The following is a 27,469-nucleotide window of genomic DNA, read 5'->3' as shown; positions in this document are numbered from 1 at the left end:
CATCACAAAGCCGGGCAGTGGTGGCGCACGCCTTTAATACCAGCACTTGGGAGGCAGAGGCAGGCGGATTTCTGAGTTTGAGGCCAGCCTGGTCTACAGAGTGAGTTCCAGGACAGCCAGGGCTACACAGAGAAACCCTGTCTCAGAAAACCAACCAACCAACGAAAGGCCACCACAGAAAGTCCCTAACATCTGTTGGCACCTGTCACACTATCATGGCCTCTTCTGAAGTGGCAGTGATTCCATCCGCTCTAAATTGGAACAGTGAAGAACAAAGCCCTATGGTCAGTCCTGTAGGCACACTGCATGGAAGGCAGGCCCTGTGACTCAGGCCTGCCTGTGGCATGGATACTATCTTCTAGATCATTAGTTTAACAACACTGTATGTTTAAGTTCTTAAAGGGCCAGCACAATGACTCAGCAGGTAAAAGGTGCTTGCTACCAAGACTATGGACCTGTTGATAGCCAGGATCCACAGTGGGAGAAAACTCAGCACTGACTGCTGCACACACACAAACAAGAGATAAAAGGGGGTAGAGAGATAGCTCAAGGGTTAACATGCTCTTGCAGAGAACCCAAACTCAGTTCAAATACAGCACAACTGCCTGTAATCCCAGCTCCAGGGATGCTCGATGCCTTCGGCCTCCAAGGGCGCTTGCACACACCAGCACACACACTCACGGCCACACATAACTAAAGCTCCCTCAGAGCAGGCTGGGGCACACGGTGAGCACCCAACAGAGGCCAGCAGTCAGTTCCCACTGCACATGGCCTCTCAGTCTCTCACCACAGGTGTTCGTTTTCTAATCTTTGTGCTGGTCTAAGGAAGGACTTGCTTTTTCAAAACTGAAATAAAAACAAGACATCTGATATGTTCAGACTTATTTTAATAACAGTACATATGACATCTTGTCTCTGTGGAATGTAAGTCTGGGTTGGACAGGGATTTTACAGTGCACTTGACATTCTGTATACCCAAGTTTGTGTGTAATGTCTTGAAACACCAGGCCACCCACTGTTTACCTCACTTGGTACTTTAATAGACATGATTCTTACCAAGTAGCCACACGGCCTGCATCAAGCTGTGTGTTTCCTTTGTCCTTGTATTACATCACAGTACCTACTTCTGCAGGGACTCAACTCAGTGTACAGCACTTGTTTGGCCTTTGTGTGACCCTGCATTTAATGCCCAGCACCACAAAAAAAGAAACAAAATACTTCTATTTTAAGATGTTTAAGAATTAGCCTATTACCAAGCAGCAAAAATATAACTTTGCAATTATAAAAGAGCTAAACCAGAACCCACAATTAGTTTATAAGTGTGATTCTAATACATACTGCTTCTCTGCAGTTCTTAGCAGCTTTCCAGGTTGTTGTACACACACACACACACACCTCTCCCTCCTGAATTATAGGGGCTTTATAAGTTAATCATATTTCATGGACTCTTTGGAAAGTGTTTTCAGAAGCCAGCAAACATTAAAACTCAAAGTTCAGAAGTCAACCCACAGGCAGACAAAATAACTGAACCAGGACAAACAGGATTCTTCGCTGACACCCTCCCAGAGCATGGCAGCACGGCAGCACGGCCTACTCTCGACTGGCAGCTGCCCTTCTTATAAAAACTTTCATCATAAAGGTGTAAGGAAAGCACATGACCAACTACTTTCAGGTGACAGATTTCTTCTGTGTTACCTTGACCCCGAGTGACTGAGTTAGTGGATCAGTCACTAACAATTCGGTCACCAGGCAAATCAAGCTGGCGAGAAAGTAAACCAATATTCAATACTGTATTTTGTCGAAACCCACATGTTATTTATTGCAGACACAACACGTAACCTCAATATGAGACGTCTAACTAAAGCAGGCACTTCCCAGACCAAGGCAGCAGCTCTTCTAAGGCTTAGGCTTGGCCCAGAATTCCTGATACATGGAATAGCCCATACCTAAAGAAAAAGAAGAGAAGCATTAAAACACCTCCTTCAGCATTCAGAGAACACAGAGCAGTCTACAGGCCAGGCCTGTGTGAGCAGCTTACTGTGCTACACTGTCTTCATCAACAGTCAGTATTTACCAGGCAATTTCTAAAACACCCACAACATTATACAAGTAAAGTCAATAAACCATGATGCCAATAAAAGCATGTTCATTCTAGGATCTTTTCTACCTTCCCAAACTCAATACAACCGTCGCAGTGTTCTCAACAAACTGTTAACCCATGCTCAGAATCTGAGCAATGAAACTGAGTTACAGAATAAGGATTTACTGTCACAGGAGGCAAAGCTTTGTCACTGCTCAAATGAATTATTCTTTCATAAGAAAATGAATGAAAGGCATTTTCAAACTGTTTTAAGATCAGCCGAAAGTATTTGCTTTGTAAGGAAAGTGTCAGTGAGAAACAGAAATTTAAGAGTGTCCTGATGAACTTACCAAGAGTCATGGCCCCCACCACAAAGCCCTGGGCGGCTACCCGCATGTGGATCAAGTGAATGGACATCTTCGTGTTTCCCCTGCTCTTCAGCTTGTATAATCCATACGCCACAATTGCTGCAAAGCCCGCCATCCCTGTAACACGGAGTCTTAACTGCGTTAGATGCACGCGAGAGGAGCCAACACAATGCCAGCCCCAGTCAATGTACTTCCTGCTATTGCTGTAAGATCATTAATTAAATAACACATGAACTAAATTTTCAATCTTTTTTTGCTTCACAAACCCAAATCTAGAATTCACAGTGAATAGGAGGCTGGCCTTGAGCTCCGCTTGGCTCTGCCTCTGAAGCATTGGATCTTCTGTACCCCAGGCTAGCCTCTAATCTGCAGTGAACAGTAGATGAGCTTGAACCCGTGCCCCTCCTGCCCCTACCTTCCGGTGCTGGGTTATAGCACGTGCCACAATGCCCAGCTAATGATCACTTCTGAACAAATGTGTGTTTATGGAGCAAGTAGACAGACTTAAGAATGCCAGGGTCGGTGAGTTGTCTCAGCAGGTAAGCCTGCTGCCAAGCTGAACAAGCCTGATTCCAGGAACCCAAGTTCTTTTGTTTTTGTTTGTTTTTTAAAGCTAGATGTGGTAAGAACTACAGCAGCACTCTTAGGGCAGATGGAAGGTGGAGACGGGAGGCCACAGGCCAGCTAGCCTGGGGTATGTAGTGCAGAAAAAGTAAGAGAACCAGCTCAACACGGAGGAAGGAGAGAACCAGCGCCATCCTCAGACCTCCACATAGCGCTGTGGCACATGGGCACACATATAGAGCAGTAACAAAGAAACCACACTTTAATTTTAAAACAGACCATACAGCCTCTCAAATGGTTAGGAAGTTCTGACAATACAATCACACATTAGGCCACAAAGAACACTGAATTTCAAAAAGGCTAATACCTAGACTGCATAACCTAAAACTAAAACTAGCAGTCAATATAAAATGGGCAATACATATACACTAAAGAGGCTACCCTTGTAATTGGGCTTGGATGTTAAAACTGAGGAAAGGAAATTAGGAAATAACTGTGTCAGCACTGAAAAGGAAGAAACAAAGGGCAACAGTACTACTCTTAAGAGTAAATAAAATTTGTCAGACCCAAACCAGAGAGTCGTAGGAGAGCCGAGAGAACGGAGGTCCAGCTAGGCTTTCCCCTTGGTGTCTTCTGATGCATTGAGGAAGTAACTGTCCTACTTGGCTTCAGGGTGAATGACACTCTAGAACACTGGTTCTCAATCTTCCTAATGCTGTAACCCTTTAATACAGTCCTCATGTTACAGTGACCCCCAATCATAAATTATTTGTTGCTACTTTGTAACTGTAATTTTGTTACTTGTAAATCGTAATGTAAGTATGTGTGTTTTTCCATGGTCTTAGGTGATCCCCGTGAAAGGGTGGAAACCTATGGGTTGAGAACCATTACTAAGGAAGAGTCAAGTGGAGTCTGAACTGTGGCACTGCCCACATCAGAGTGGCCTGTGGTCATGTCTGTGAGACGCTGTCTTGACTGACAGTGGGAGGGCCCAGTCCACCGTGGGTGGTACCATTCCTTTTGGGCGGGTGGTCCTGGGCTGGAAAAGTAGCTGGCTGGCCATGAGCCTGGGGGGCAGACAGCAAGCTGTCCGTCCATATGGATCTAACTCCTTCAGTGTCCTGCCCTGACGTCAATGTGACTGCCACCTGGACACGTAAGACAGATAACCTCTTTTTCTCTTCCTTTTGATGCTCTTGGTGATGGATTTTTATCACAGCAACAGCCAAGTAACATCATGGCAATCTTTTCTCTAACTGGTTTAGTCGTTTCTCACTTGATTTTCTTGTATTCCCTGTGCTCATAACTGTATTGCCCACAGACCAGCAGGGTTTCTTCCTAAAGTACGTACATAGCTCCTGCCCTGTCCTGTGCAAAATGTCAGGCTCTCCAGGCAATAGCTGCAGAGTCCACAGGGCTCCCTGATCAATTCCCAACTTTAAAGGGAATGTTTCTAGTGCTTTAGTACTAATTATAATTTGTATCTGCTTTAAGTGAATAAATTATTCCAGCTTACTGATTTCAGAATTCTATTGGTGATCATATTGCTGTCTCATGGGGTGTAGGGTCTTCATGGACACTGCACATCTGTGACTGACCTCATCTGTGACCTGTAACTGCCAGAGTGTGGCGGCCTGCATCCACCGGTGTCCACACTGCTGGGGGAAGAGCGCAAGTCCTCCAGCAAGCACCTGAAGGCTCCTGCTTCGTCTCCCCCGCCTTCATCTTGGGCGTCTGCTGACTTTCACCTCTATCCTTTCAGTGCTAGAAACCTTAACAGGGTTTTGTCTTGAGTCCTGGTAAATCTCTGGGTCAGAAGGTGGTCCTGGGATCCCCACACAGCATGAGGCACTGAAATAAGTCAGTATCCGAATACACACAGAACTTTTGTGATGGGACTTATATATTGACCTTACCGTATTTCAACAAAACAAGAAAAGAGGTATTTAAGGATCTACTCATTATACAAATTTATCATGCTTCTACTGTTCTAAGCTTGCAACAATCTGATTATCAAAGCATCAGCTGTCGGGCAGTGGTGGTGCATGCCTTTAATCTCAGCACTTGGGAGGCAGAGGCAGGCGGATTTCTGAGTTCGAGGCCAGCCTGGTCTGCAGAGTGAGTTCCAGGACAGCCATGGCTATACAGAGAAACCCTGTCTTGAAAAAACAAAACAAAAAACAAACAAACAAAAAAAAAAAAACCACCAAAAAAATAAAATAAAAGAGAGAGAGAAAGAAAAGAAAAAAAGCATCAGCCAACTTACCAATGGGGACAAACGGTGTCTCCTTAGCTTTCCGGATAAACTTAGACCCCTGACCTTCATCATATGAAGAGAGAGAAAGGTCTGTGTTGGATGACATTGTGGTTTCTTGAAGAGTCTTCCTGAAAGAGAAACTTTTTTTGAGGTTGTATAATTAAAAGTATCTAGAATATTATTTAGTACTGAATGAACTACTATGTGTAGTAAGAAATTTGGTTTCTTTTAAAAACAGAAATAGGAATTTGCTTTCATTTATACCCAGGTGTGGGATGTGGGGCTGCTTCCGACTGCCCAACGCAGCTGACTATGATTTGCCTCATGCTCTAGCACTGGTTTTTGCCAGCTGCAGATAGTTTCTGCGTCATGTGACATTTGGGATTCTGGGAACTTTTTAGAGGGTATATAAGGCTAGGACCCCCAAGAGGCAGTGTGGTTTGTTAAGCAGTCATGTGCAAAGAAATGAGAAGAAGAAATCAGATATCCTGACAGTAAAGATCAAACTTGTCCCCAAGGAACTCGATGCCCCTAATCAGTAGGAAGTAGTCTAATGAAAATGTCACCCTTCCCCCTCTATCCTTTTCTCTCTACTTACTGTTAGGGGTTGAAAGGGTAGAAGAAAGAGGCCACAATGTAGACAAAAGTCCAGCTACAACTATGCCTAGTTCCCATGGTATCTGTTATCTGTGAACTTGGAAAAATAATTTTAGAACTGAACTTTCATAAGTAAAAAGAATTGTATATATTTACTCTTCCATCATTTTTCCTTTAACATACTGTGAAAACAGCAATATTCTTTTAATAGAATGTGTAGATGTCTGTCTGGGTATCTGCTTGCAAATGCCTAAGAAGGCCAAGAAGATGCTGATCGCTGAAGCTGGAGAAAAACTGAAATAGCTGCGGAGATATGCTTTCATGTTCCATTGCATAGCTTTGGGGATTTTCTTGTTTTGTTTTGAGACAAGGTTTCTTTACATAGCCCTGGCTGTCCTGGAACTCAATATATAGATCAGGTTGGCTTCGAACTCAGAGAGCTGCCTGCCTCTGACTCCTGGGAGATGGAATTAAAAGCGTGTGCCACCATGCTGCAGTTTTTTCTTCCTCTTTTCTTTCTTCCTTCTTCCTATTCTACAAACGGAACAAAGCAAGTCCCTCAGGGCCTTCTTGTTGGGCATCTGCTAAGGCTTCTCTTCTTCTGAGTCGCCTTCTTTGACATACCTTCGGAACGTTCCCCAGGCATTCTCTTTATAACATCCTTTTATGTGGCACTCAGAGAAGGCCAATATGAGCTCAGCAGTTATATGACTAAAGGAGCAGGACAAAAAGAATCCATTCGGCCATTGCAGAGAGCAAAGCTCTCTCCCTACAATCACTTCTCACATACGAGTTCATCACAGTGCAGTAGTGCGGAATCCGCTTCATCTTTAGTGTGCCTCCTTAATGAACAAGTTTGAATCGCCTGTAATCCTGACCCACAGATTAAATAAAGGAGGCAAACACAGCACATAGTACTGGGTCTCCGACTAGAGACAGCCACTATCCTCTCATTAGCATATACTTAGCATATACAATCCTGCACATTCTCTTCAGCAAGAAAAGGCAACAGAGTGCTATTCAAGGGGGTGAATGGCAGCGAAGCCCTCAAAGAAAACCCAACTCCAATAGGGGAATGTTTAGTTTGAAAAGTGAGCTTGGACTGAGAGAAGGCTCAGCAGTTAAGCGCACTGGCTGCTCTTCCAGAGGTCCTGAGTTCAATTCCCAGCAACCACATAGTGCTCACAAACATCTATAATGGGATCTGATGCCCTCTTCTGGTGTATCTAAAGACAGCGACAGTTTATATATATATATATATGTACACACACACACACACACACACACACATGTATGTATGTATATATATAAAACATAGATAAATAAATCTTTGCCAGGCAGTGGTGGTGCACACCTTTAATCCCAGCACTTGGGAGGCAGAGGCAGGCAGATTTCTGAGTTTGAGGCCAGCCTGGTCTACAGAGTGAGTTCCAGGACAGTCCAGAGCTATACAGAGAAACCCTGATTCAGAAAAAAAAGGGAAAGTGAGCTTATTTCTCCAAGCCCTACCCTCCCTAAGGGTCAACACTGTCGGCCACAGAGAAGAAACTAGCTAGCTAGAATGTTCAGATTAGAACTAAGATGTTTCTTTTTCTTTCCTTTTTTTAGTTCTCCATTACTTCCTAATACAATCCATCTTGCAGAGCTTTTGTATATACAAGGTTCAGTAAGCTCAAGGTTCAGGATGCTCATTACATTTGTAAAATAAAACAAACACTGACTGGGCGTGGTGCACACAGCTGTAACACCAGCACTCTGAGTGGGAAGGAGGAGGATCTGAAGTCCAGGCTAGCTCAAAGCATTTACAGAGCTGAGCGCTGTCAGGACAGCTTCCCTTTGCCTCTTCTGCTCTTGGTTTTGCAGGTGTGCACCTGAACTGGCTTCCTCTGGAAGGTCCTCTTTGGGTGGTTTGTTTATAAGTACTTTGGTCACACACTCCTGCAGAACACTTACAAATGCCTGTTTGATTTCTTGAAGCCAGGGTGCTATACCTGCCCTGCTTGCATACGTCCTGTGGTCTATACATAGGGAATACTTTTAGAGTTTAATCAGGCAGTGTGAAAGCATCAAGCTGTATACACCTAAGTGTCCATTTCCTTTTACTGTCCTTATACAGCATCTATGAAAAAGAGAAAATATCCTGAGCAGGTCTTGATTCCTTGAAGCTACAAGTGACAAAAGTTATCAGACGACAACCTGCTTTAAAAACATCCCTTTGTGGCTGGGTAGGGTAACACATGTCTTTAATCCCAGCATTCAAGAGGCAGAGGCAGGTGGACTTCTGTGTTCCAGGACAGCCAGAGCTACACAATAGAAAGACCCTATCTCAAAAAACGTGTTTACGCCTCCTGAACTCATCACCCGATCGAGAGACGCCTCTATCGTGCTAGGATACATCCCAGGGACAGAGCACTTGCCTAGCATGCTTGAGGTCATGGGTTAGATCCCCAGGGCTGTCAACAAACACACACACCACAAATAAGGAAACAAACTGCAGCTGGCATCTTTTCCCATTTCCTAAGTGGATAAGTATATTGTCTAGTGGGTTCATGGAGCAAAAGGGGAAGAGAGCGACACTCTCTCTTTACTGTATATAAGAGAACAGAAGACGCTCATCCCTCCCTTTCCCCTGTGATACAGGCTATTAGGCTAGAATGGCTTCAGCACTTGACCTCACTTTCAGAATGTTGTTAATTTCATGATGCGGTTAAGAAATGGAGCACACCATGGAGCCATTATTTCTTTTAGGGGACTAATGATAGCCAGAGTGGTGATATGTGCCTATAATTTCAGCACTAAAGATAGAAGAGGATCATGAGGGCAAAGCTAGCCCAGGCTGCAAGGCAACGCCCTGTTTCAAGACAGTAACAAAAACAATGAAATCAAATTTATAAAAGATGTCCATTGGGCAAGATGGGGCAAATGTCAGGCAGGAACCTGAAGATGAGTCTGGAGCTCAAAGAAAGCCCCATGGATAGAACTGTAATTACATGAGCCAGTGGATAGAGGCATTTACTCCAATTCAGCGGTGTGAATTTGTACCAATTATATATGCTTTTGGCTACCAGAAGGGGCTACAAAAAGGTGTGGCATGGTGGCAACTGAGTGTAATGTCAGACATTAAGGAGGACATAAGGGAGGCAGGAGATATCAAGTTTGAAGCTAGCCTGGGCTACCCAGCAAGTCCTTGCTGGAGGAAGAGGAGGAGGACAAGGAAGAGGTGGTGGTGGAATTCAAGAAATACAGCCACTTAAATGAAAAGGAAAGGTCAAGTTTTAAAACCCAAGGTCAATAAGCTCAAATCTTAACTCAAGAGTAAGAAATGAAGAGACAACAATCACTATCCTCATTTTACAGGTGGATAAAGGGTTTGAAGGGTCACATGGATCATTCCACACTAGGACTATCTTTCCCAAAAGGTAGGATTAGAATCTGACTCCCCACATACAGTCCACCGTTCTTTTGTTTGACAATTTATTTATTGTTAAATGAACACTTTTACGTTACAGGTGCAAATCTGAACTAAAAATATAAGAATTCATACTGTCTTTGAACTGTAAAAACTGTGTACATCACACTTATAGTTAAATGGGCTATTCTCTCTTCAGTTAAATTATCTAACAATTTCAATTCTGATTTAATTTTTGGATTTTGGTTTTTTTTCGAGACAGGGTTTCTCTGTATAGCCCTGGCTATCCTGGAACTCACTCTGTAGACCAGGCTGGCCTCGAACTCAGAAATCTGCCTGCCTCTGCCTCCCAGAGCGCTGGGATTACAGGCGTGCGCCACCACCGCCCGGCCAATTCTAATTTAAAAAGATGTTTTTCCCACAGGATTTTCTTTTATTATCTCACTCACCCAATGACTGACCCATATCTGTCAGAAAGTAGAACATATTTTTATTTCTAAGTCAGCAATAGCCAGATATTCAAACTTAGTTTGCTGAGCACATTATTATGCTGTAAGACCAGGTATGACTACTGGCAGACTTTTCCAAATGCATGGCAACCTAAATAAGAAAGCGGGTTGTGCATCAGGTAACAGAACAGCTGAAGACACTTCCCCGCATGTCCCTCTGGTCCCAAGAACTATTATCGAAAACAATGTTTTCAAATTCTGATTTTGCCTAAATTACCGGCCAGCTTGGGCAAAATGGTTACCTTGAGATTGTGATTCAAATGGCCAGGGACAGAACACAAGGATTTGTATATTAAGATGCCCTTTTCTGTAATACTGGTGCAGAGAAATTAAGACCTCCTAGCACACTCCAAGAGCACCGGGAACCATTTGAACCTGTCAAGAATTTGCATCCAAACTGTCAAGCTGCAGAGGGCCTCTGTAGTCCCGGAAGCAGATCACTCCCTCAAAGACTGGACTGCTTTCCACCCCAAGAATAAACGAGGAAAGCAGATAACAGCACTGAGTCACCCGGACTGCTGGACACCTGAACTGTAGCCATGATTCTGTGATCTCTGCGCCCCGTTCCCTTGTCAGGGGCATTCACATTCCGCCACAGCCTTGCTCCTCCATCCGGTGACACAGGGTCACCTAAGGTCTGCGCAAGTCCCGGGTGGCGCCCGGGGAAGACCAGGCCGAGGTGCCCGAGCGCGGCGCCCTGCCCTCACCTCCCACCTTCTTGTGACCTTGTCCGGATTCCGAGGCCGATGCGATCGCACTCCCTCTCCCTCTCCTCCCACTGCTCCCGGGATCCCCGAAGCTGGCACCAGTCTGGTCCCCTTCTGCCATCGTTGCCTCCTCCGCGACTTTCGTTCCCTCGGCCAAGATCCGCTCCAGAAGCTCCAGCCTCGTTCCTCCGGCTCCACATGCACTGGCCGACGGGGTCCCCGAGTCCTCCGTCCACCCGAGGGACCCCGCCGCGCGGTCCTCGCCTCCCACCAGGCTCCCGCTTCACTCACCTAGACGCGGCGTCCCTTACTGTCCTGCCGGCTTCTGGCTGCCACCCCTGAGTGCTAGAAAACCGGCTTCGCCCGCAGCAGCCTGCTTGCCCCAGCCAATCAGAAGCCAGCAGCCAGGCCGGACTCCGTTTCCTTGCGAGGAGGGCGGGGGGCGTGGTCACTTGCAGCGCCTTGCCTATTGGCCGGGCGGCCGTCCGGGTCGTGGCGGCGCACGCTGTTCGTGTCAGACGTGAGGCCTGGGCGGCAGCGCTGGCACCGTGCCGCCTGGCGGCAGCTGCCTCCTACACCCGGTTGCGTCGAGGGTCTCGCGACCCATTCGCCGAGCTCCGCGAACGTCACGCACGCGCAGGCAAGCCCGGCTTAAACGTGCCGAGCGGCCCGCCCGAGTGGGAGCATGCGCCGTGGGGGCTCCATTGGGTCCCTCCCTGGAGCTTGTGGTGGTCGGAGAGCTGTGACCTCATCCAGGCCTGGGGAGGAGTTCCGAGGGTCAGCCGGCTTCCGGGGCGGGGCCTCGCGTGGGCTCCAGAGGTGGCAAACACCGACGGCCAGGCGATGGGACGGTCTCTGTCCAAGTTAAGTCTCTCAGCGTAGCAGAACATGGTGGCCTGCTGAGAGACGTAGGCTACTGGTAGGTACTCAACGTTGAGTGGCTTCAGGGAGAGGAACCAACCACGGACAAAAGGAAGCATTCCATTTTGTCTAGCCCGCGCACCGCTTGCCCTGCATGATGCAGCTCCGCAGAGGGCTTCTTCTCCCCTTTGTCATACCGATTATATAAACTGGCAAGAGGAACCTTGGTGAATCTTCTAACTTTCCAACTTCCCCAGACCTCAATGTTTCTTTTCTTTTTAAACTAATTTTTATTACATTCGCTTGTGTGAGCGTTTGCTGAGGTCAGAGGACAACCTTCGCCAGTCGCCTCCTACTCTCTGGATCCTGGGGATAGAAAACTCCCATGGTGGGATTTGGTGGCCCTTACTCAGTGAGCCAGCGTGTTGGGCCCTCAATACGTTTCTTGAATTTCCAGAATATTCCAAGTCAGTCTTATAAGCCACCTTCCAATAACTACATAATAAATAACATGACTGAATATTAAATTTTTGTATTACCATTTTATTTATTGGGGGGGGCACATGTGCGTGGAAGTCAGAGGACAACTTGAAGGGGCCTATTGTCTCTTTGCCCACCGGTTCCAGGGATCTAACTCAGGCTAAAAATTATTTAAGTCATATGTAGAAAACATTTCAAGGTATACATAATAAAACGCCATACCTTGTGGCTGGAGAGTTGTCCCAGTGGTTAAGGACACTTGTTACTCTTCTGGCAGAGGATCCAGTTTCAGTTCCAGACACCCACCGTGTGGCTCCAAACCACCCCAACTCAGTGGAATCACCACCCTCTTGACCGCTTCAGGCTCCAGGCATGTGCATATGATGCACATACATATAGACATGCAGGCAAAGTACACAAATATGTTTTTAAAATAAAACTTTTATGGTGGTGCACACCTTTAACCCTAGCATTTGGGAGGTAGAGGCAGGCAGATCTCAGAGTTCTAGTCCATCCTTGTCTACAGTGCAAGTTCCAGGACAGCCAGGGCTACACAGAGAAACCTTGTCTCAAAAAACAAAACCGAAATAAAATAAAGCCTCCCGTGCCTTGGATATGTGGCAGCTTTGTGTCTTTGAAGGTGTGCTCTTTGTATGAGTGTGCCGAACACAGCTTTGCTGAGCAGGAGTCAGTGGTGGTAAAGGAAGAAAGAGCTGACTAGAGAAAGCTTGCACCGTAGGAGATCGGCAGTGTCCTGCTCTGAGTTTCTGCATTTGATGTACAACAGGAGCTTTGAGGCTGAGCCTTGCCTGGAGTGAGTCTGTTTTATACAACAATACTTTGTTTTATTTCTCAGAGCTCTTGCTAAGGCCAGGTGCTTACCTGGGTAAATAGATAACCACCAGATGTTGGGCACACAACTTATCATGAAGAACATCCAGCTGTGCTGCACAAACCACAAAGAATGGACATATTTACACAAATGAAAAAGCACTGTCTTATGAAGTCAGCAAATTAAATCAGAATACCATATCAGAAGCATATCTGAGAAACAAGCTTAGCAAACACAATAGACCAAAGAATGATGGAACCTTCCTCACCTGAGTCATGTGAAAAGAGTCAGTGCTGGGTGTGGTGACACCTATAATCCCAGCATTTAGGAGTCTGAAGGAGAACTGCATGTTTGAAGCCAGCAAGGCTACGTGGTAAGTATCTCAAAAGTAGGAGGATCTTGTTTTGGTGTCTGGCCTGTCATTGGGTCGATCTGTGTGTTTGTTGCTGTTGGTTGCTGATTCTGTTTCAGGGGCTTCAGCTGAGCACATCACCTTGCCTGACTTGCCCACTAGAACTATATAGCAGTCTAGAACCACTATACACCTAGACAGCCCCGTACCCTGAATAGCTCTCATGATTCCTTGATGCTTATCTGTCTGTAGTGATACTACATGCATGCCAACTCTCTGCCTTAGCCTGTAAGAGGGCCTTTCTGAACCCTGTGATGGTCATGGCCTTTTCTTAGTAGTCCGATAATCTACATAATTTTGTGTGGCATGAATTAGTAATATTAGTAGCTAAGATTGAAATGAAGGACTGGAGAGATGGCTCAGTGGTTAAGAGCACTGGCTGCTCTTCCAGAGGACCAGGGTTCAAATCCCAGAATCCACATGGTAGCTCACAACTGCCTGTTACTCCACTTCCAGAGGATCCCACACCCTCACACAGACATCTGTGCAGGCAAACATCAATGCAAATTAAATAGAAATAAAAAGGATTGGAGTGGAATAAAAGAACATGAGTGGTAGTTCCCAGATGAAATCAACACTACTTGGTGGCTTGAAGCTTATGAAACAGACATAGCTTATGGATTTATTGTTATTCAGTAAACTCTTGACATTGTAGAAAGATATAAATGTGATTATGGTATAGCTTGCAATATTAAAATTGTCCTCCTTAGCCAATAATGAAGATAAACCTAAAATCATTATATCCTTTGATCCAGTAAATATGAAGGCTAAGGCTAAAAATGACCAAAGCATATTCATTTTGACAAGGACTTGTACACTTCAGAATAATTTAGCTAACTTGTCAGTTTCCAGAAAATGAAATATAGGCCTCTTTGGATCTGAGTGGAAGTCCCAAGTTAAGAACATACTAACAGTGTCCCTGGGCTTCTCAAAGATATCACTACTTTTTAAAAGATAGGATCTCATTATATAGTCTAGGCTGGCCTCAAACCTGTGTTTCTGCGCCAGCCTCATTCTTGTTGGAGTTCAGGTGGGTACCACCACCCCTGAGAAGTCACTTGTTTTTTCTGTTTATGAACTATGAGTACCAATTATGAATGAGGACCTCATACCTGTCATGAAAAATGTAGCTTTTGTGTGACAAGGCAGCCCTCATCCTCCTTGAAGATTATGCAGAAAGTACACATATCTAGTAAACCAATTTCTTACAGAAACGGGCTGGCATATTACTTAGGAAGTCGGGGCCAGTGAAAGGCTCAGCTCCCTGTCATGAGATGGATTCTAAGGACCCACATGGTAGAACAACTCCTGGAAGTTCTGTGTCTTCCACACATATGTTGAGGCATGTAATATCTCCTCCTGTCTTAGTTAGGGTTTTACTGCTGTAAACAGGCAACATGATCAAGGTAACTCTCAAAAGGACAACATTTAATTAGGGCTGGCTCACAGGTTCAGAGGTTCAGTCCATTATCATCAAGGTGGGAGCATGGCAACATCCAGGCTGGGATGGTGCAGGAGGAGCTGAGAGCTCTACATCTTTATCTGAAGGCTGCTAGCAGAAGACTGACTTCCAGGCAGCTAGGAGGAGGGTCTTAAAGCCACAGTGACATGCCTACTCCAACAGGGCCACACTCTCTAATAGTGCCACTCCCTGGGCTGAGCACATACAGACCATCACACTTCCCCACACAAAATAATTTTTTTTTTAAAAAGCTGGAACTCTATAGAGATGACTCATCTATTTAGAATACTTGCAGCTTTTGCAGAGGACCTGGCTTTAGTTCACAGTGCACATGTGGTCCACAACAATCTATGACTGCAGCTCCAGGAGTCCTGACACCGTCTTTGGATACTACGTACAAGGTATATAGACATTCATGTGGGCAAAACATCCATAACATAAAAATAAGTAACTAACAAAACCTTTTTTAAAAGATTTATTTACTTATTATATGTAAGCACACTGAGGCTGTCTTCAGATACCCCAGAAGAGGGGATCAGATCTCATTATGGATGGTTGCGAGCCACCATGTGGTTGCTGGGATTGAACTCAGGACCTTCAGAAGAGCAATCAGTGCTCTTAACCACTGAGCCATCTCTACAGCCCCCTTAACAAAACTATAAAATCTGGGAAATAGCATGGTTCAAGATTGTAAACAGACATTTTTATCTGCAATTAGGATCCAGGTTACAGCAACAGGTGAGTTTTTAAGACAGAGAAATAATTTCCGTTTTGTGCATATTTAGCTCATCCTGTTAAGCATTTAGGATGAATTTTTGTTTTTGGATGATGCTGGCAATTTAAGGAAAGTTGGTATGCAGGACCCTTGCAAGCATAGCTGTGGAAGACGCACATTTGGCCCTCAAATTCTTTCTCTTTGGGTTACTGTTAGATTCTACTTGGCAAGACTTTTTTGTTCAAATCTACTTTGAAGTGATTTGAATTTTGAAGGTGAGAAAAAGGCTCAAATTTTATTTTTGACCTTTAGTGCTGGGTCTGGAGCACAGGCCTCAGTCTTGGCAGGCCTTCCTCTGAGCTACACTGGGTCTTTTTTTTTCTTTTCTTTTCTTTCTTTCTTTTTTTTTTTAAACACTTTGAACTATACCTACAACCCTCTTCTTAAGAACAATATATTTGATTCTCCCTGCCCCCTTTCTTTTCTTTTTTCTTTTCTCTTCTCTTCTTTTCTTTTTTCTCTTCCTTCCTTCCTTTCTTTTTTCTTTTCTTTTTTTTTTTTTTTTTGGTTTTGTTGTTGTTGTTGTTTTTGTTTTTGTTTTGGTTTTTTGGTTTTGTTTTTTTTTTTTGAGACAGGGTTTCTCTGTGTAGCCCTGGCTGTCCTGGAACTCACTCTGTAAACTAGGCTGGCCGCAAACTCAGAAATCCGCCTGTCTCTGCCTCCCAGAGTGCTGGTATTACAGGAATGTGCCACCACCGCCTGGCTTTCTTTTTTCTTTTCTTTTCCTTTTTCTATTTTTTGAGACATGATCTCATGAAATTGCCCAGGCAGGCAATGAATTTGTATTCCTCCTGAGTAACTTGTAATGAGCTTGTACTACCAGATCTGGTTACTGTTGGTCTTTTGAGACAAGATTTCACTGTATTCTGAGCTAGCCTTGGAACACTAGCCTAGATTGACCTTGAATTCACAATTCTAGGGTTACAGGTACAAGCCTGCACTCTGAGCTAAGGACGGCTTATCGTTTGCCAAATGTCTAACAGCCTTTTCAGTTTGGGGTGAAGACCAAAGCCTAAGAAGAAGCTACTGTGGCACCTCAAACCCGTAATCGTAGCACTCAGGAGGCTGTGGCACCTCAAACCTGTAATCGTAGCACTCAGGAGGCTGAAGCAGGAGTGTGAGTTGGAGGCCAGGCTGGGCTACATTAGTGAGACTGTCCTGAAAACAAGGGACTTGGCTCATCAGTGAAGTGCTTTCCTGGTTCATGTAGAGCTTTGGATTCAACCACCAGGATTGCAAAAAAGAAAAAGAATTAGACAGCAGCATGCACAGATACTTCCTCAACTCTAAGCATTTTTGCTTTTTGGGGAAATGGAAGATGGGTTGGTGGTTAAGAGCACATGGTGGTCTGAATGAAAATAGCCCAACAGGCTCAAAAGGCTTTTTAGGAGGTGTGGCCTTGCTGGAGTAGGTGTGGCCCTGTTAGAGGAAGTGTGTCACTAGGGGTGGGCTCTGAGGTTTCAAACGTGCAAGCCAGGCCCAGTGTCTCTTTCTGCTGCCCGTCTACCGATCCTGATGTAGAACTCTCAGCTACTTCTCCAGCACCATGCCTGTCTTCATGCCCTCACGCTTCCTACCAGGATCATAATGGACTGAACCTCTGATTGTAAGCCAGCCCCAATGAAATGCTCTCCTTTGTAAGAGCTGCTGTGGTCATAGAGTCTCTTCACAGTGGTAGAACCCTGACCAAGGCAGAGCACATACTGCTTTGTCATAGGATTGGAATTTGGTTCACAAATGCCTGTGATTGTATCTCTACTGGGTCTAATGGCCCCTCCTCACACACACACACACACACACACACACACACACACACACACACACACATACACACACAAGCACATATGTGCACAGCAGATAACACACAAAATAATAAATTTTTGGTTACAGAATAGATGTAGCTTTTAGACAAGTTTATTGATACTTGATTAAACCACTGAATAAAGAATCAAACTGAGAGATGGTGGCATGGCTCAGAGCATGGAAGTACTTGCCACCAAGTCAATGGCCTGAGCTCAGTCTCCTGGACTCCCAAAAGTTGTTTTCTGAACTCCACATTTGTACTAAGGACTGTGTATCCATACACACATAAAGAAAGGAAGGAAGGAAGGAAGGAAGGAAGGAAGGAAGGAAGGAAGGAAAAAAGAAAGAAAGAGAAAATAATTTTGAAATATACTTTTGCTGTTATTAAAAAGATGTAGTTGCTCTTTCTGCCATCTTCCCTCGCCGTCACCATGGTGCGAATGAATGTTTTGGCGGATGCTCTCAAGAGCATCAACAACGCCGAGAAGAGAGGCAAGCGCCAGGTCCTCATCAGGCCATGCTCTAAAGTCATCGTTCGGTTCCTGACTGTGATGATGAAGCACGGCTACATTGGTGAATTCGAGATCATTGATGATCACAGAGCTGGGAAGATCGTAGTGAACCTCACAGGAAGGTTGAACAAGTGTGGAGTTATAAGCCCTAGATTTGATGTTCAACTCAAAGACCTAGAGAAATGGCAGAACAATCTGCTCCCATCACGGCAGTTTGGTTTCATTGTGCTGACAACCTCTGCTGGCATCATGGACCATGAAGAGGCAAGACGAAAACACACAGGAGGGAAAATCCTGGGATTCTTTTTTTTAAATGTAAAGCATAAATAAAAAGTCTTCATGGACTGTGAAAAAAAAAAAAAAAAAGATGTAGTTGGTAAGCCAACTTCATATCCTCCCTCCTTTGAAAGAAAGCCCAGATATGTCACTGCCCTGTCCTGCCCTGTCCTGTCCTGTCCCTGAGGGTTGTGTACCACAATGAGTAACAGACCAGGCCTGGTTCTAGCACTCTTATAAGGCTACATCTCATGGAGGCAGAGGGATCCCTCAGTAGTTGAGAGCTGCTCTTCCAAAGGATCTGGGTCTGACTCCCAGGGTTCATATGGTGGCATATGGTGGCTTGCAACTGTCCATAACTCCAGTTCCAGGGGATATGAAGTCGTCTTTCAGCCTCTTTGGGTACTAGGTACACATGAGGTGCACAAACAAAGCACCATACACACAAAGACTGCATTTTGCTATGGCAGTCATTTGAAACAGTCACGAACTAGATACAGGTTTCCCCATGTATTCAATACTTTATAAGGAGTCGGAGAGTCCTTATAAATATAAACCTTAAGAAAAGTTTCTAAGAACACACTCTACATTTTTCTAAATATATAGATTGTGCTAGCTATTTTTAAGTGCTTTAAAATAGTTTAATCCATTTCTCTTCTTTTTGTGGAAATGCCAGTTTTGAGAATTTAAGTGTCTGGTTTAGATGACACACAGTTGGATTCTAAGTAATTAGTTGAGCCCTCTGTGGAACCAGTTGAAGGTGACATGCTCAGATCTATGTAGTACAAAGCTTTGATAGAAAGGACTGTCAATTTCCAGGTTTCTTCTGGTTCAAACTTTAGTTGTAATAAGGTAGTTGCTACACACTTGTCATGTGAATAGTGCTATAAATGTTAGTGTTAATAAAATAAAACTTTGTATTTCATTGTATTTTAGCATCAGGACTATTGGGACAAAATAAGAACAGTGAAAGCAAAAACAAAACAAGGCAAAAGGCTCCCAAGTGCAATAGTAGCCTTGTTTTGGTTTTATCATTTGTCTGTCTGTCTGTCTGTCTGTCTGTCTATCTGTCTGTCTATCTGCCTGCCTGTCTGTCTGTCTATCTGTCTGTCTGCCCATCTGTCAGTCCGTCCGTCTGTCCATCCATCCATCCATCCATCCATCCATCCATCCATCCATCCATCCATCTGAGACTGCTCTGTTTCACAAGCTAGCCTGGATTTTGGACAGTCCTTCAGCCTCAGCCTTCCAAGTTCTGAGATTACAGCCTTGCACCACCGAGCCTACCTCTGGCCTGTTTAAATAAGGCTGTTAGAGTGGCTATGTCACATGACTGCAGTTCTTCTGTGTTGTCCATTCTAGACACACAAACTCAGACACTTGCCGCTCTGGTCCAGTATGCCTTTGTTCTTTTGGGCACCATTTAAACTTTGCCGTTCTAAGTTGACTGGAGCAGAATGTGAAATTTGTTTCACAGTGAGATAGTGATGTTTACATCATATCATGAATAACCCCAATCTTGTTCTGGGCCCCAAAATTAGGACAGATGCCCCCTGCACTGACCACTGCTGTGATGACCAGGGACCACTTCTGTTTGTGCCAGACTCTGAGGTCCTGTTACACACTGGTGTAATAAATGACTCTCCTACTAGGCTGCAAGATGCAATGTTGTGATTCAGGAAGTTTTGTGCCTCCTCCTGCAGTATTAGAGATGGAATCTGGGCCTTCACCCATGCCAAGCAGACACACTGCTGCTGAACACTGGGCGGGCCCATGAGACTCAATAGTGTTGTTCTGCTGTCGTTGGCTCCATACCATGTTACAACAGTGACAGATGCCTGTCATAATTCAGATGTAATGGATAAGAGATACAGAAGGTACATCATCCCACTCTCTTCACTATAGATAATTAAAATTTTAGAACCATATTTATGTATTTGTGTGTTAGAGAGACAGGAGACAACCTGTATGCGCCTCCCACCTTGTGCAGTCTGGGCTGGGACTTGAGTCATTGGGCTACAAACACCTTCATGGCTGCTCCATCTTACAGGCTGGCTCCTATAAATCATTTCAACTCACCTATGTGTTTGTAGAATGTAAAGCGTCACAGAGGTACCTGCCCGCTTTGCTCTTGGCCCTTCAGAGAGCCTTCCATGGCTCATGTTCCAAGTAGCTGCTTATACGTGGTCTTAGGGAAAGTGGCTTCTGAGTTTAGTTGTCCCTTTACTCTTTTTTTTTTTTTTTTTTTTTTTTTTTTTTTTTTTTTGGTTTTTCCGAGACAGGGTTTCTCTGTGTTGCCCTGGTTGTCCTGGAACTCACCCTGTAGACCAGGCTGGCCTCGAACTCAGAAATCTGCCTGCCTCTGCCTTCCAAGTGCTGGGATTACAGGTGTGTGCATCCATGCCCAGATGGTCCCTTTACTCTTAAAGTTTCATCATTTTGTTCTTGGTGCTCTTCCTTTAAAATATTTGGTTTGTTGTTTTGTTTTAAGTGTGTGCCAGACCTTTTGAGAAAACTGTGCTTGGCCATTACCGGTTACTGGGAATGCAGACATGCAAATGGTTCAGGGGAAACATACTAGACTCTAAATTTGAGTCAGTTTCTTCCTGGAACTAATTTAATCAGAGTAGATTGAAGAAATGGGTCTATAGATACAGCAAAGAAAGCCTGCAAGTGCTTTGGGTGGAGTGTTAGGTAGATGTCCCAGTACAGTGTCAAAGGTCACTGACTCCATCGCCATACCATCCTGAATGGACCGTCTCAGCAAAGACTCTGGAAGACCAGATTTTAGAAGGGGCTGGGATGACTGGAGATCCAGAGGGCAATTCTTACAGAGCAAACTGGGCAGAGAAGGGAGGAGCCACGGGATGATAGCTTTGTCGGAGCCCCTGCGTGTGTGGAAAGGAAAACACCATGGTAAAAGCAGGGTCGGAAGGACGGGGAGCAGGCTACAGTCACAGCTACGAGGACTTTGCTTTAGGTTTATTATTAAAGAATGTAGGCAGGGTTGGGTGAGGTGGCACACGCCTGTAGTCCTAGTTCTGTGGCGTTGGATTTAAAGCCACCCTAAATCACATAGCATGTTTTGAGGCCAGTCTGGAGTATGGAGACCCTTTCTGAAAAATACAGGGGGCTGGGATGGTAATTCAGTAGGTAGATCACTTGGCTAACATACCCAAAATCCTGGGTTAGTCTCCAGTGTGGCATAAACTGGGTGTAGTGGTGCACAAGTCTAATCCTAGAACCCAAGAGGTAGAAACAGCAGGATCAGAAGCTCAGAATCACCCTTAATTACACAGCATGTTTAAGGAACATCAACTTGGTCTGCTTGAGACCCTGGCTCACCTCCTAAAATGGACAGTATTTTCTCTGGGTGTCCAGGCAGGATGTCGACAAAAACAGAGAACATTTGCAGTTCTTGGCAGAGGCCAAAAATGGACTGGAATGAAATGTCAGCCTGGATCTGTCCAGTCCTGTGTGAGACATTGTGCAAGAGTACAAGGTCCACAGATTGAGTTTGCTTTGCTGCTTCTGAGCTATGTCATTGGAAGAAACATGCGTACATCTCTTCTTCATCTGTGATAGGTGCTCCTGACCTGTGTCAAGTGCTATCCAAAATCTTAATGTGGTCTGGTATTATAAGTGCTGTATAAAACAATCAATATTCTGACATTTCTGCCTGTCCCCCTTTTTTTGGTGTGTGTGTGTGTGTGTGAGAGAGAGAGAGAGAGAGAGAGAGAGAGAGAGAGAGTAGGTCCTTCCTAGCTAACTTAAAAATATAAATACACAATTTCATTATTTCATTTGTGTGAGCTTTGCATTTTAACTTTTTTATTGATTACTGATGATGTGCATAAAAACTGTAAATGAGGATGCTCACAGCAGTTTGGTACACAGGCGGAGAAGTGAAGGAAAAGCAGACTTTTTAGTTTACATAATCTTTATTTTTATACCTCTGCTTTCAGTCAACCATGTAAAAAATGTTTCCATTAGTAGCCAAAAGGGCAGAGCAGGATTTATGTGTTTATATAATCATGAACAAAAATATTATACTTTAAATATTTTAGTCTAGAATTGATTTATTCGCTGGCGCATTTAAAAAGTGCCAGTGAGAAAAAATCATGGGGTTTGGGGCTCACTTGGGGAAGCATTGGTGTCCAGCTTCAGCATGGCTGCCTTTCCGACATGGCTGCGGTTTATGGTTTCAAAAGACGTGTGCTCAAAGATGGATAGAACTCCCGTTACGACCTCAAAGAAGTTCCTTACTTTCTTGGAACTTGAAAATTCTCATTAACATAATGATCCATCATGGGTTAGAGAGATGATGACTCAGTAGATGAAGTGCTTGCTGTCCGGCATGAGGACTTAATCTCAGATCCCCAGTCCCCAGTAGGAAGACTGGGCACAGTAGCACATATCCGCACGTCAACATGATGCGAGAGAGGCTGGAGATTGGCAGATCCAGCCAGGCCAGCTGGGACTTTGAGTTCCAGGGTCAGAGGGAGGCCCAGTCTCAGATACTAAGGTGGGGCAAAACTGAGAAGACATGCTGGCATTAGCTTTTGCCCTTCACACTTGCTTGCATGGGTCAGAAAACCTTCACCCACAAGCACATGCTCACATGCAAATGTGCGCGCGCGCACACACACACACACACACACACACAAACCCTTTTGTTTAAAGGAGTACCTCATAAGGTTAAGTTATGTGACCTAAGTGACCTCAGTTTAAGACACCAAGAGCAGACCTTGGATGTGTATTGATTACTTTTGTGTCACTGTGACAAAATGTTTGGCAGAGTCATGTGGAGGGAGGAGGGAGGAGAGAGGAGGGAGGAGGGAGGAGGGAGGAGGGAGGAGGGAGGAGGGAGGAGGGTTTATTTTGGTTCACAGCTACAGAGGGTTTGCCTTTCTGAGCTCCTGGCATTAAGAGCGCTCCAGACCACAAAGAACCAGGAAGCAGAGAAAAGGTGTATTCCCACGTTGCTGGTTTTCTCCTCTCTCCTTTCGTCTTTCCAGGCCTCTGGCTTCCGGGGTGGAACCACTCATTCACGTCAGTTAAGGCACGCTCCCAGACACGCCTAGAGGGTGCCTTGCTAAGTTCTGAGGCCATTCTAGATCCAGTCAAGTTAACAATAAAGATTCCAATTGTTAGAGATTATTTCTTTTCAGTTATGTGGATGTGTGTATGTCTCCCTCTGTGTGTGTGCACGTGAGTGCAGGTGCCCAAGGAGACCAGAGGCATCAGAGCCTCTGGAGCTTGAGTTGAGGTCCGTTGTGAACCACATGGGGTGGGTCCTGGGAGCCGAATGCCTGTCCTCTGGAAGAGCAGCAAGAGCCCCTAACTAAGAAGGCACTATTGTTATTATTTCAAGATACCATCTGTGATACTGCATGCTGGCCCCGAACTCTTGGCAATCTTTCTGTTTCAGCCTCCCAGGTGCTGGGATCCACACCACACCCATCTGAATCGTCTTTTGATGATATTCTATCCTTTTCTCTCAGACTTCGGAGGGGGAGAAAGGTTTTGACATCTTCCTCACCCTTCTCCACTTGTGCACATCACCCAGTTTGCTTTCTGTGCCCGTTAAACTGATGAACCTGTAATGGTGAAAGACTCTTCAGTGGATGTCCCCTAGTCTCTCATGCATACTCTGAACTCCGCCATCACAAGGCATCATGAAACTCTTTTGACATCTTCTCCCCAGCTCCTTCTTCTTCTTATTTTTTTTTAAAGAGCTATTTATTTATTATATGTGAGTATCCTGCCACTCTCTTCAGACACCAGAAGAGGGTGTCAGATCTCATTATAGATGGTTTGAGCCACCATGTGGGTACTGGGATTTGAACTCAGGACCTTTGAAAGAGCAGCCAGTGCTCTTATCTGCTGAGCCATCTCTCCAGCCCTCTCCAGCTCCTTCTGAGCTGACCTTTTTTTTCTTAATTGCTGTCTGTTGTGATCCTCCTGCCTCAGCCCTGCCCAAACTGCCAACTTCATCACAGATAGTATGGTTGGTTCTTTGTAGTTAGTAGTCACAGGGTGGGCAGGAGACAGTGGTGCGGTCTGTTTTTTAAGCTGAAGGTCTCTTGCTTTTTTTCCTGGCTTTGGAAACGTCTAGGTCTGGGTTAGCAGTACACGCACATCCACTTCATGTAATTGTTCTTTGGATTGGGCATGCAGTCTATAGTATTGGCTTCTTGGGAGGTAGAGTCAGGGAGGTGACAAGTTCAAGGCCTTCCTGACACTTTAACTTTTGAAACAGGGTCTTAGTGTGCCAGTAACATCACAAAAGCCTGTCAACCTGAGTTAGATCCCCCAACCACTGTAAAAGTGGCAGAAGTGATTAAGAGCACTGACTGCTCTTCCAGAGGTCCTGAGTTCAATTCCCAGCAACCATCTGTAATGGGGTCTGGTGCCCTCTTCTGGTGTGTCTGAAGAGAGCAATGGTGGTGTGCTCATATGTATAAAATAAATCTTTAAAAAAGAAAAATAACCTCACAGAATTGTCTCCTGACCTCTACTTGTGTGCCTTGGCACATTCTTGTCACATATGCACCAATATGTACACACTAATGACAAAATCTTTTAAAATTGAAATATATCTGGGAGGGTGGGATGGGCTGTAGCTCTGCACTCAACACCCTGTACTGTAAAACTGTGTGCAGCCCAACACCACACACCTCAGCACTGTGAAAGTGCGTGTATTCTGACACCACACACTTCAGTAAAAGTGTAAAAGTGAGTGCAGTCTTACACACTCATCACATATTTTCTCTATTTTCCCACAGACAACAAATAGGCAGAGTTTTCTTTTTAAATATTCAGATGTAGATGGGTTATATGTTGACATTTTAGTTGATAAAGCTTGTAATTTCACAAACATAGATGGAAAGAATGGCTTATTTTTATAATTGCATTTGCAGAGATGTGAGAACAACGCTGCCCAAAGAGCCCCATCTCTGGAAGCAGAAGACTTCCTGAAGTCTTCCCAAAGAAAAGACTGGAACAGCTTTGCCTCCTGGCTTCCTGTCCGGGACCTGCACCAGGACTGATACTGGTAGCGGTTACCAGGAAGGCTTACTTTAGAGCCCTAAGGCAGCTGTTACTGCCTCTCTGCGGTTCTGCTGCCCTGGGTCTGCTGGTATCCTGCACACAGAAGCTTCCATCAAACCCTGAAGACCTGGCTGAGTGACTCCAGGCTGACTTTGCAGGGCTGAGCAGCTGCATGAGGTGACACTGGCCACCCTGTCAGCTCCTGGAGTTACAGTAGAATTTTTCCTTTCAGGTCAGGCTGACCTTGACCTACCAGGTCTTCTGCCTCAACCTCTGAAGTGCTGGTGTTATGGGTGTGTGCCAGCACACCCAGCCTGTATTGAGTTTGAACCTCCATGATCACCCGTCACCTCAGTCTACCTAGAATGCCAACGTCTCCCATTCTCTCTCAAGCAGGCTTCTTCCAGGGCTGTTTGTGATCTGCTGGCTCTCTGGATGAGGCGCCTTGCTTAGGAGGTAGCCACTCTCGATGGCTGAGCAAACAGGTTTTTATTGACTGATCTCCTCGCTCTCCTAGCAGTCCTGCCCTCACTCCCGATTAGGGGCACCATCTGTTTGCCTTGACAGCCTAATGAATTGAGGGCTCGTAAATGGAGCTGACATCTAAATCAGATCCAAATTGCACTGATGGTCCTCCATTCCCAGAGATGAATGAGCAATTGCTTTTACAGCTCGAGGAGAAAAGTGGATTATGCAAACAGATACTTCACCCAAATTGGTGGCCCTCAGTGACTCTCCCTGCGCTGATGCCTTTGTTGGAAGAGGAACCTGCGGCCCAGGGAAGAAGACTAGAAAAGAGGGGTTTCTCACCAGAGCAGATCACATTCTGGGTCCTTCTACCCTGCTTCGTGGTGATCAGGGGAGAGCTTTATGGATTTCAGGTATCAAAACAACAGCAACTTAAGATGAGCTAGCAGCCATAGCCTGCTGCCTTGTTAGGCCTAAGGCAGGGAAACTGGGCTAATACGCTCTGTAGCTTGTGTTTTCTCCAGAAGTTGGACTGTTGCTTAGAGACAGATGTGTACTACCATTCCCGGAGAGTGTGCTCTGGGTTCTAGGGAACCCATAGGCTGAGCTCTTGTGTACAGAGCACCCCTTTCCCTAGCAGACTATGTCATCTCAGGTCACCCCAAGCCTTCTGCTTACATCCCAGCTGACAGATGCAAGACTTGTGGTCTAAACACCGCGGAGACTGGAACAGAGGCCAGATACCTGTAAGTGCTATGGAAGCTACAGTTTAGTTAAAGAGAAGATACCTGTCTAACCCGGGAAGGGAACCCACAGAGCTGTGGGTTGGAAGCAGCTGCAGGAGTCTCCATTCCCACCCATCAGTCATTGCTGCTCACTGGCCAGTGCATACGTGGGCACTCTGCTGCACAGAGAGGCCCAGAACTCCCCACTGGGACCTGATGTGTGCCAACCCTGGGCAGTGAGGGAAAGGTAAACTGCTCATTAGCCACCATATACCCATATCTTTCCCATAAAAAATGTTTGCTGGAAAGAATATATATCAAGTCAGGAGGGATAGGAAATTACTCCAGCCATAAACTCTAATCCTAGTGAGGTAGATCAGAGGAGGCTGACACTACATTGGCTTTCAGATAAGCAATGTCCAGCCCAGTGGGCCCTAAGGACCTCTGATGGAAGAGGCAAATGGAATTGTCACCACCTCCTCCTTCTCCTTCCCCACCAGCTCCTTGTTTTCCTTTTCTTTTTGAGGCAAAGTATTACTCTGATCCCAGTTTGGCTTCGAACTCAAGATTCTTCTGCCTCTGACTCCTGAATTCTGGGATTACAGGCATGTGACACCCACTCCTGGCAAAAGGAATTGTTTTGAGACTTCCTGTTCTCCTATAGGTAGCAAACTGGTTATACAGAGTGTTGGAGGCAGGAAGTAGAGAGGTAAGCAAATCCCACAAGCCAACTTAACACTTGATCTCTAATTCAGGACAAAGACCGATCATGCCTGGGCTACCCAAGGGGTCCCCAAGGTCTCTTATTAGGTGTGCAGCATGTTGAAAACATCAGCTGTTCTCGGTAATACTGCAGATGGATTTCATTATGAAACACAAGTCCCTTATGCATAGCATTACACACTCAATAAAGAAGAGGCACATAGAGCCTATAGTGTGGTGACATGATGTGGGCTTTAGTATGGTCATCATGATTACAGTTATTGACAGTCAGCTGAGGGCAGAATGCTCCAGGGAGATGAGTGTGATGTCGCCTGAGATCAGAAGTCAGCATTAGAGACAGAGCAGAGTAGGCCTCCAGGGATGGGAGGGACACTGGTGGGTTAAAAGAATGGGTGAGCTTTGGGTGGAGAAGAGAGACAGGAGGGTATGTGGGGGCGGGGGTCTCAGAGGCCTGGAAGAGTAGGGCATACATTGGCCTATGTGTCCTCTCAAGGCCGTGGCACAGCTGGACTTTGGAAGAAGTCAAAGCTCAAGAAAATTGGCCATATCCACCTGGGTGTGTCAGCTTTCAAAACAGATTAGCTCACTGGATGCAA

At 45.3% G+C, this 27,469-nt stretch overlaps 2 protein-coding genes across 3 annotated transcripts; one reads left to right on the top strand and one right to left on the bottom strand.

Annotated features, from left to right (window-relative positions):
• Positions 1–1,789: 1,789 nt before the first annotated feature.
• On the bottom strand, positions 1,790–11,002 carry Higd1a (HIG1 hypoxia inducible domain family member 1A). 2 transcript variants are annotated; one of them, XM_052186928.1, is made up of 4 exons: positions 10,783–11,002; positions 5,279–5,397; positions 2,431–2,565; positions 1,790–1,946 (listed from the first exon to the last, which is right to left on the bottom strand). In XM_052186928.1, the coding sequence occupies exons 2-4, from the start codon at positions 5,373–5,375 to the stop codon at positions 1,897–1,899; spliced, it is 282 nt and encodes a 93-aa protein (XP_052042888.1). In that variant the 5' UTR covers positions 5,376–5,397; positions 10,783–11,002; the 3' UTR covers positions 1,790–1,896. The 2 variants fall into 2 exon arrangements, with proteins under 2 accessions (XP_052042888.1, XP_052042887.1); XM_052186927.1 differs by having other exon boundaries at positions 5,279–5,393; positions 10,783–10,878.
• A 6,513-nt stretch (positions 11,003–17,515) lies between these two features.
• Positions 17,516–17,973, top strand: LOC127689568 (40S ribosomal protein S15a-like). The gene has a single exon (XM_052189257.1). It carries the CDS (start codon positions 17,548–17,550, stop codon positions 17,956–17,958), a length of 411 nt encoding a protein of 136 aa, XP_052045217.1. The 5' UTR covers positions 17,516–17,547; the 3' UTR covers positions 17,959–17,973.
• Positions 17,974–27,469: the final 9,496 nt, after the last annotated feature.

This window comes from Apodemus sylvaticus, chromosome 7 (genome assembly GCF_947179515.1).
Source record: "Apodemus sylvaticus chromosome 7, mApoSyl1.1, whole genome shotgun sequence".
NCBI classification, from domain to species: domain Eukaryota; kingdom Metazoa; phylum Chordata; class Mammalia; order Rodentia; family Muridae; genus Apodemus; species Apodemus sylvaticus.
Note: the sequence above shows the minus strand (reverse complement) of the source record. Positions and strands in the feature narration are given on the sequence as shown.

Bases quoted from the DNA above. Each gene is read 5' to 3' on its own strand.
- LOC127689568 (XM_052189257.1), top strand. From the start codon at position 17,548: ATGGTGCGAATGAATGTTTTGGCGGATGCTCTCAAGAGCATCAACAAC.
- Higd1a (XM_052186928.1), bottom strand. From the start codon at position 5,375: ATGTCATCCAACACAGACCTTTCTCTCTCTTCATATGATGAAGGTCAG. The intron at 2,566-5,278 runs GTAAGTTGGCTG...TCCGTGTTACAG, and splicing joins GACACCGTTTGTCCCCATTG to GGATGGCGGGCTTTGCAGCA. The intron at 1,947-2,430 runs GTAAGTTCATCA...CTTTTTCTTTAG, and splicing joins GGTGGGGGCCATGACTCTTG to GTATGGGCTATTCCATGTAT.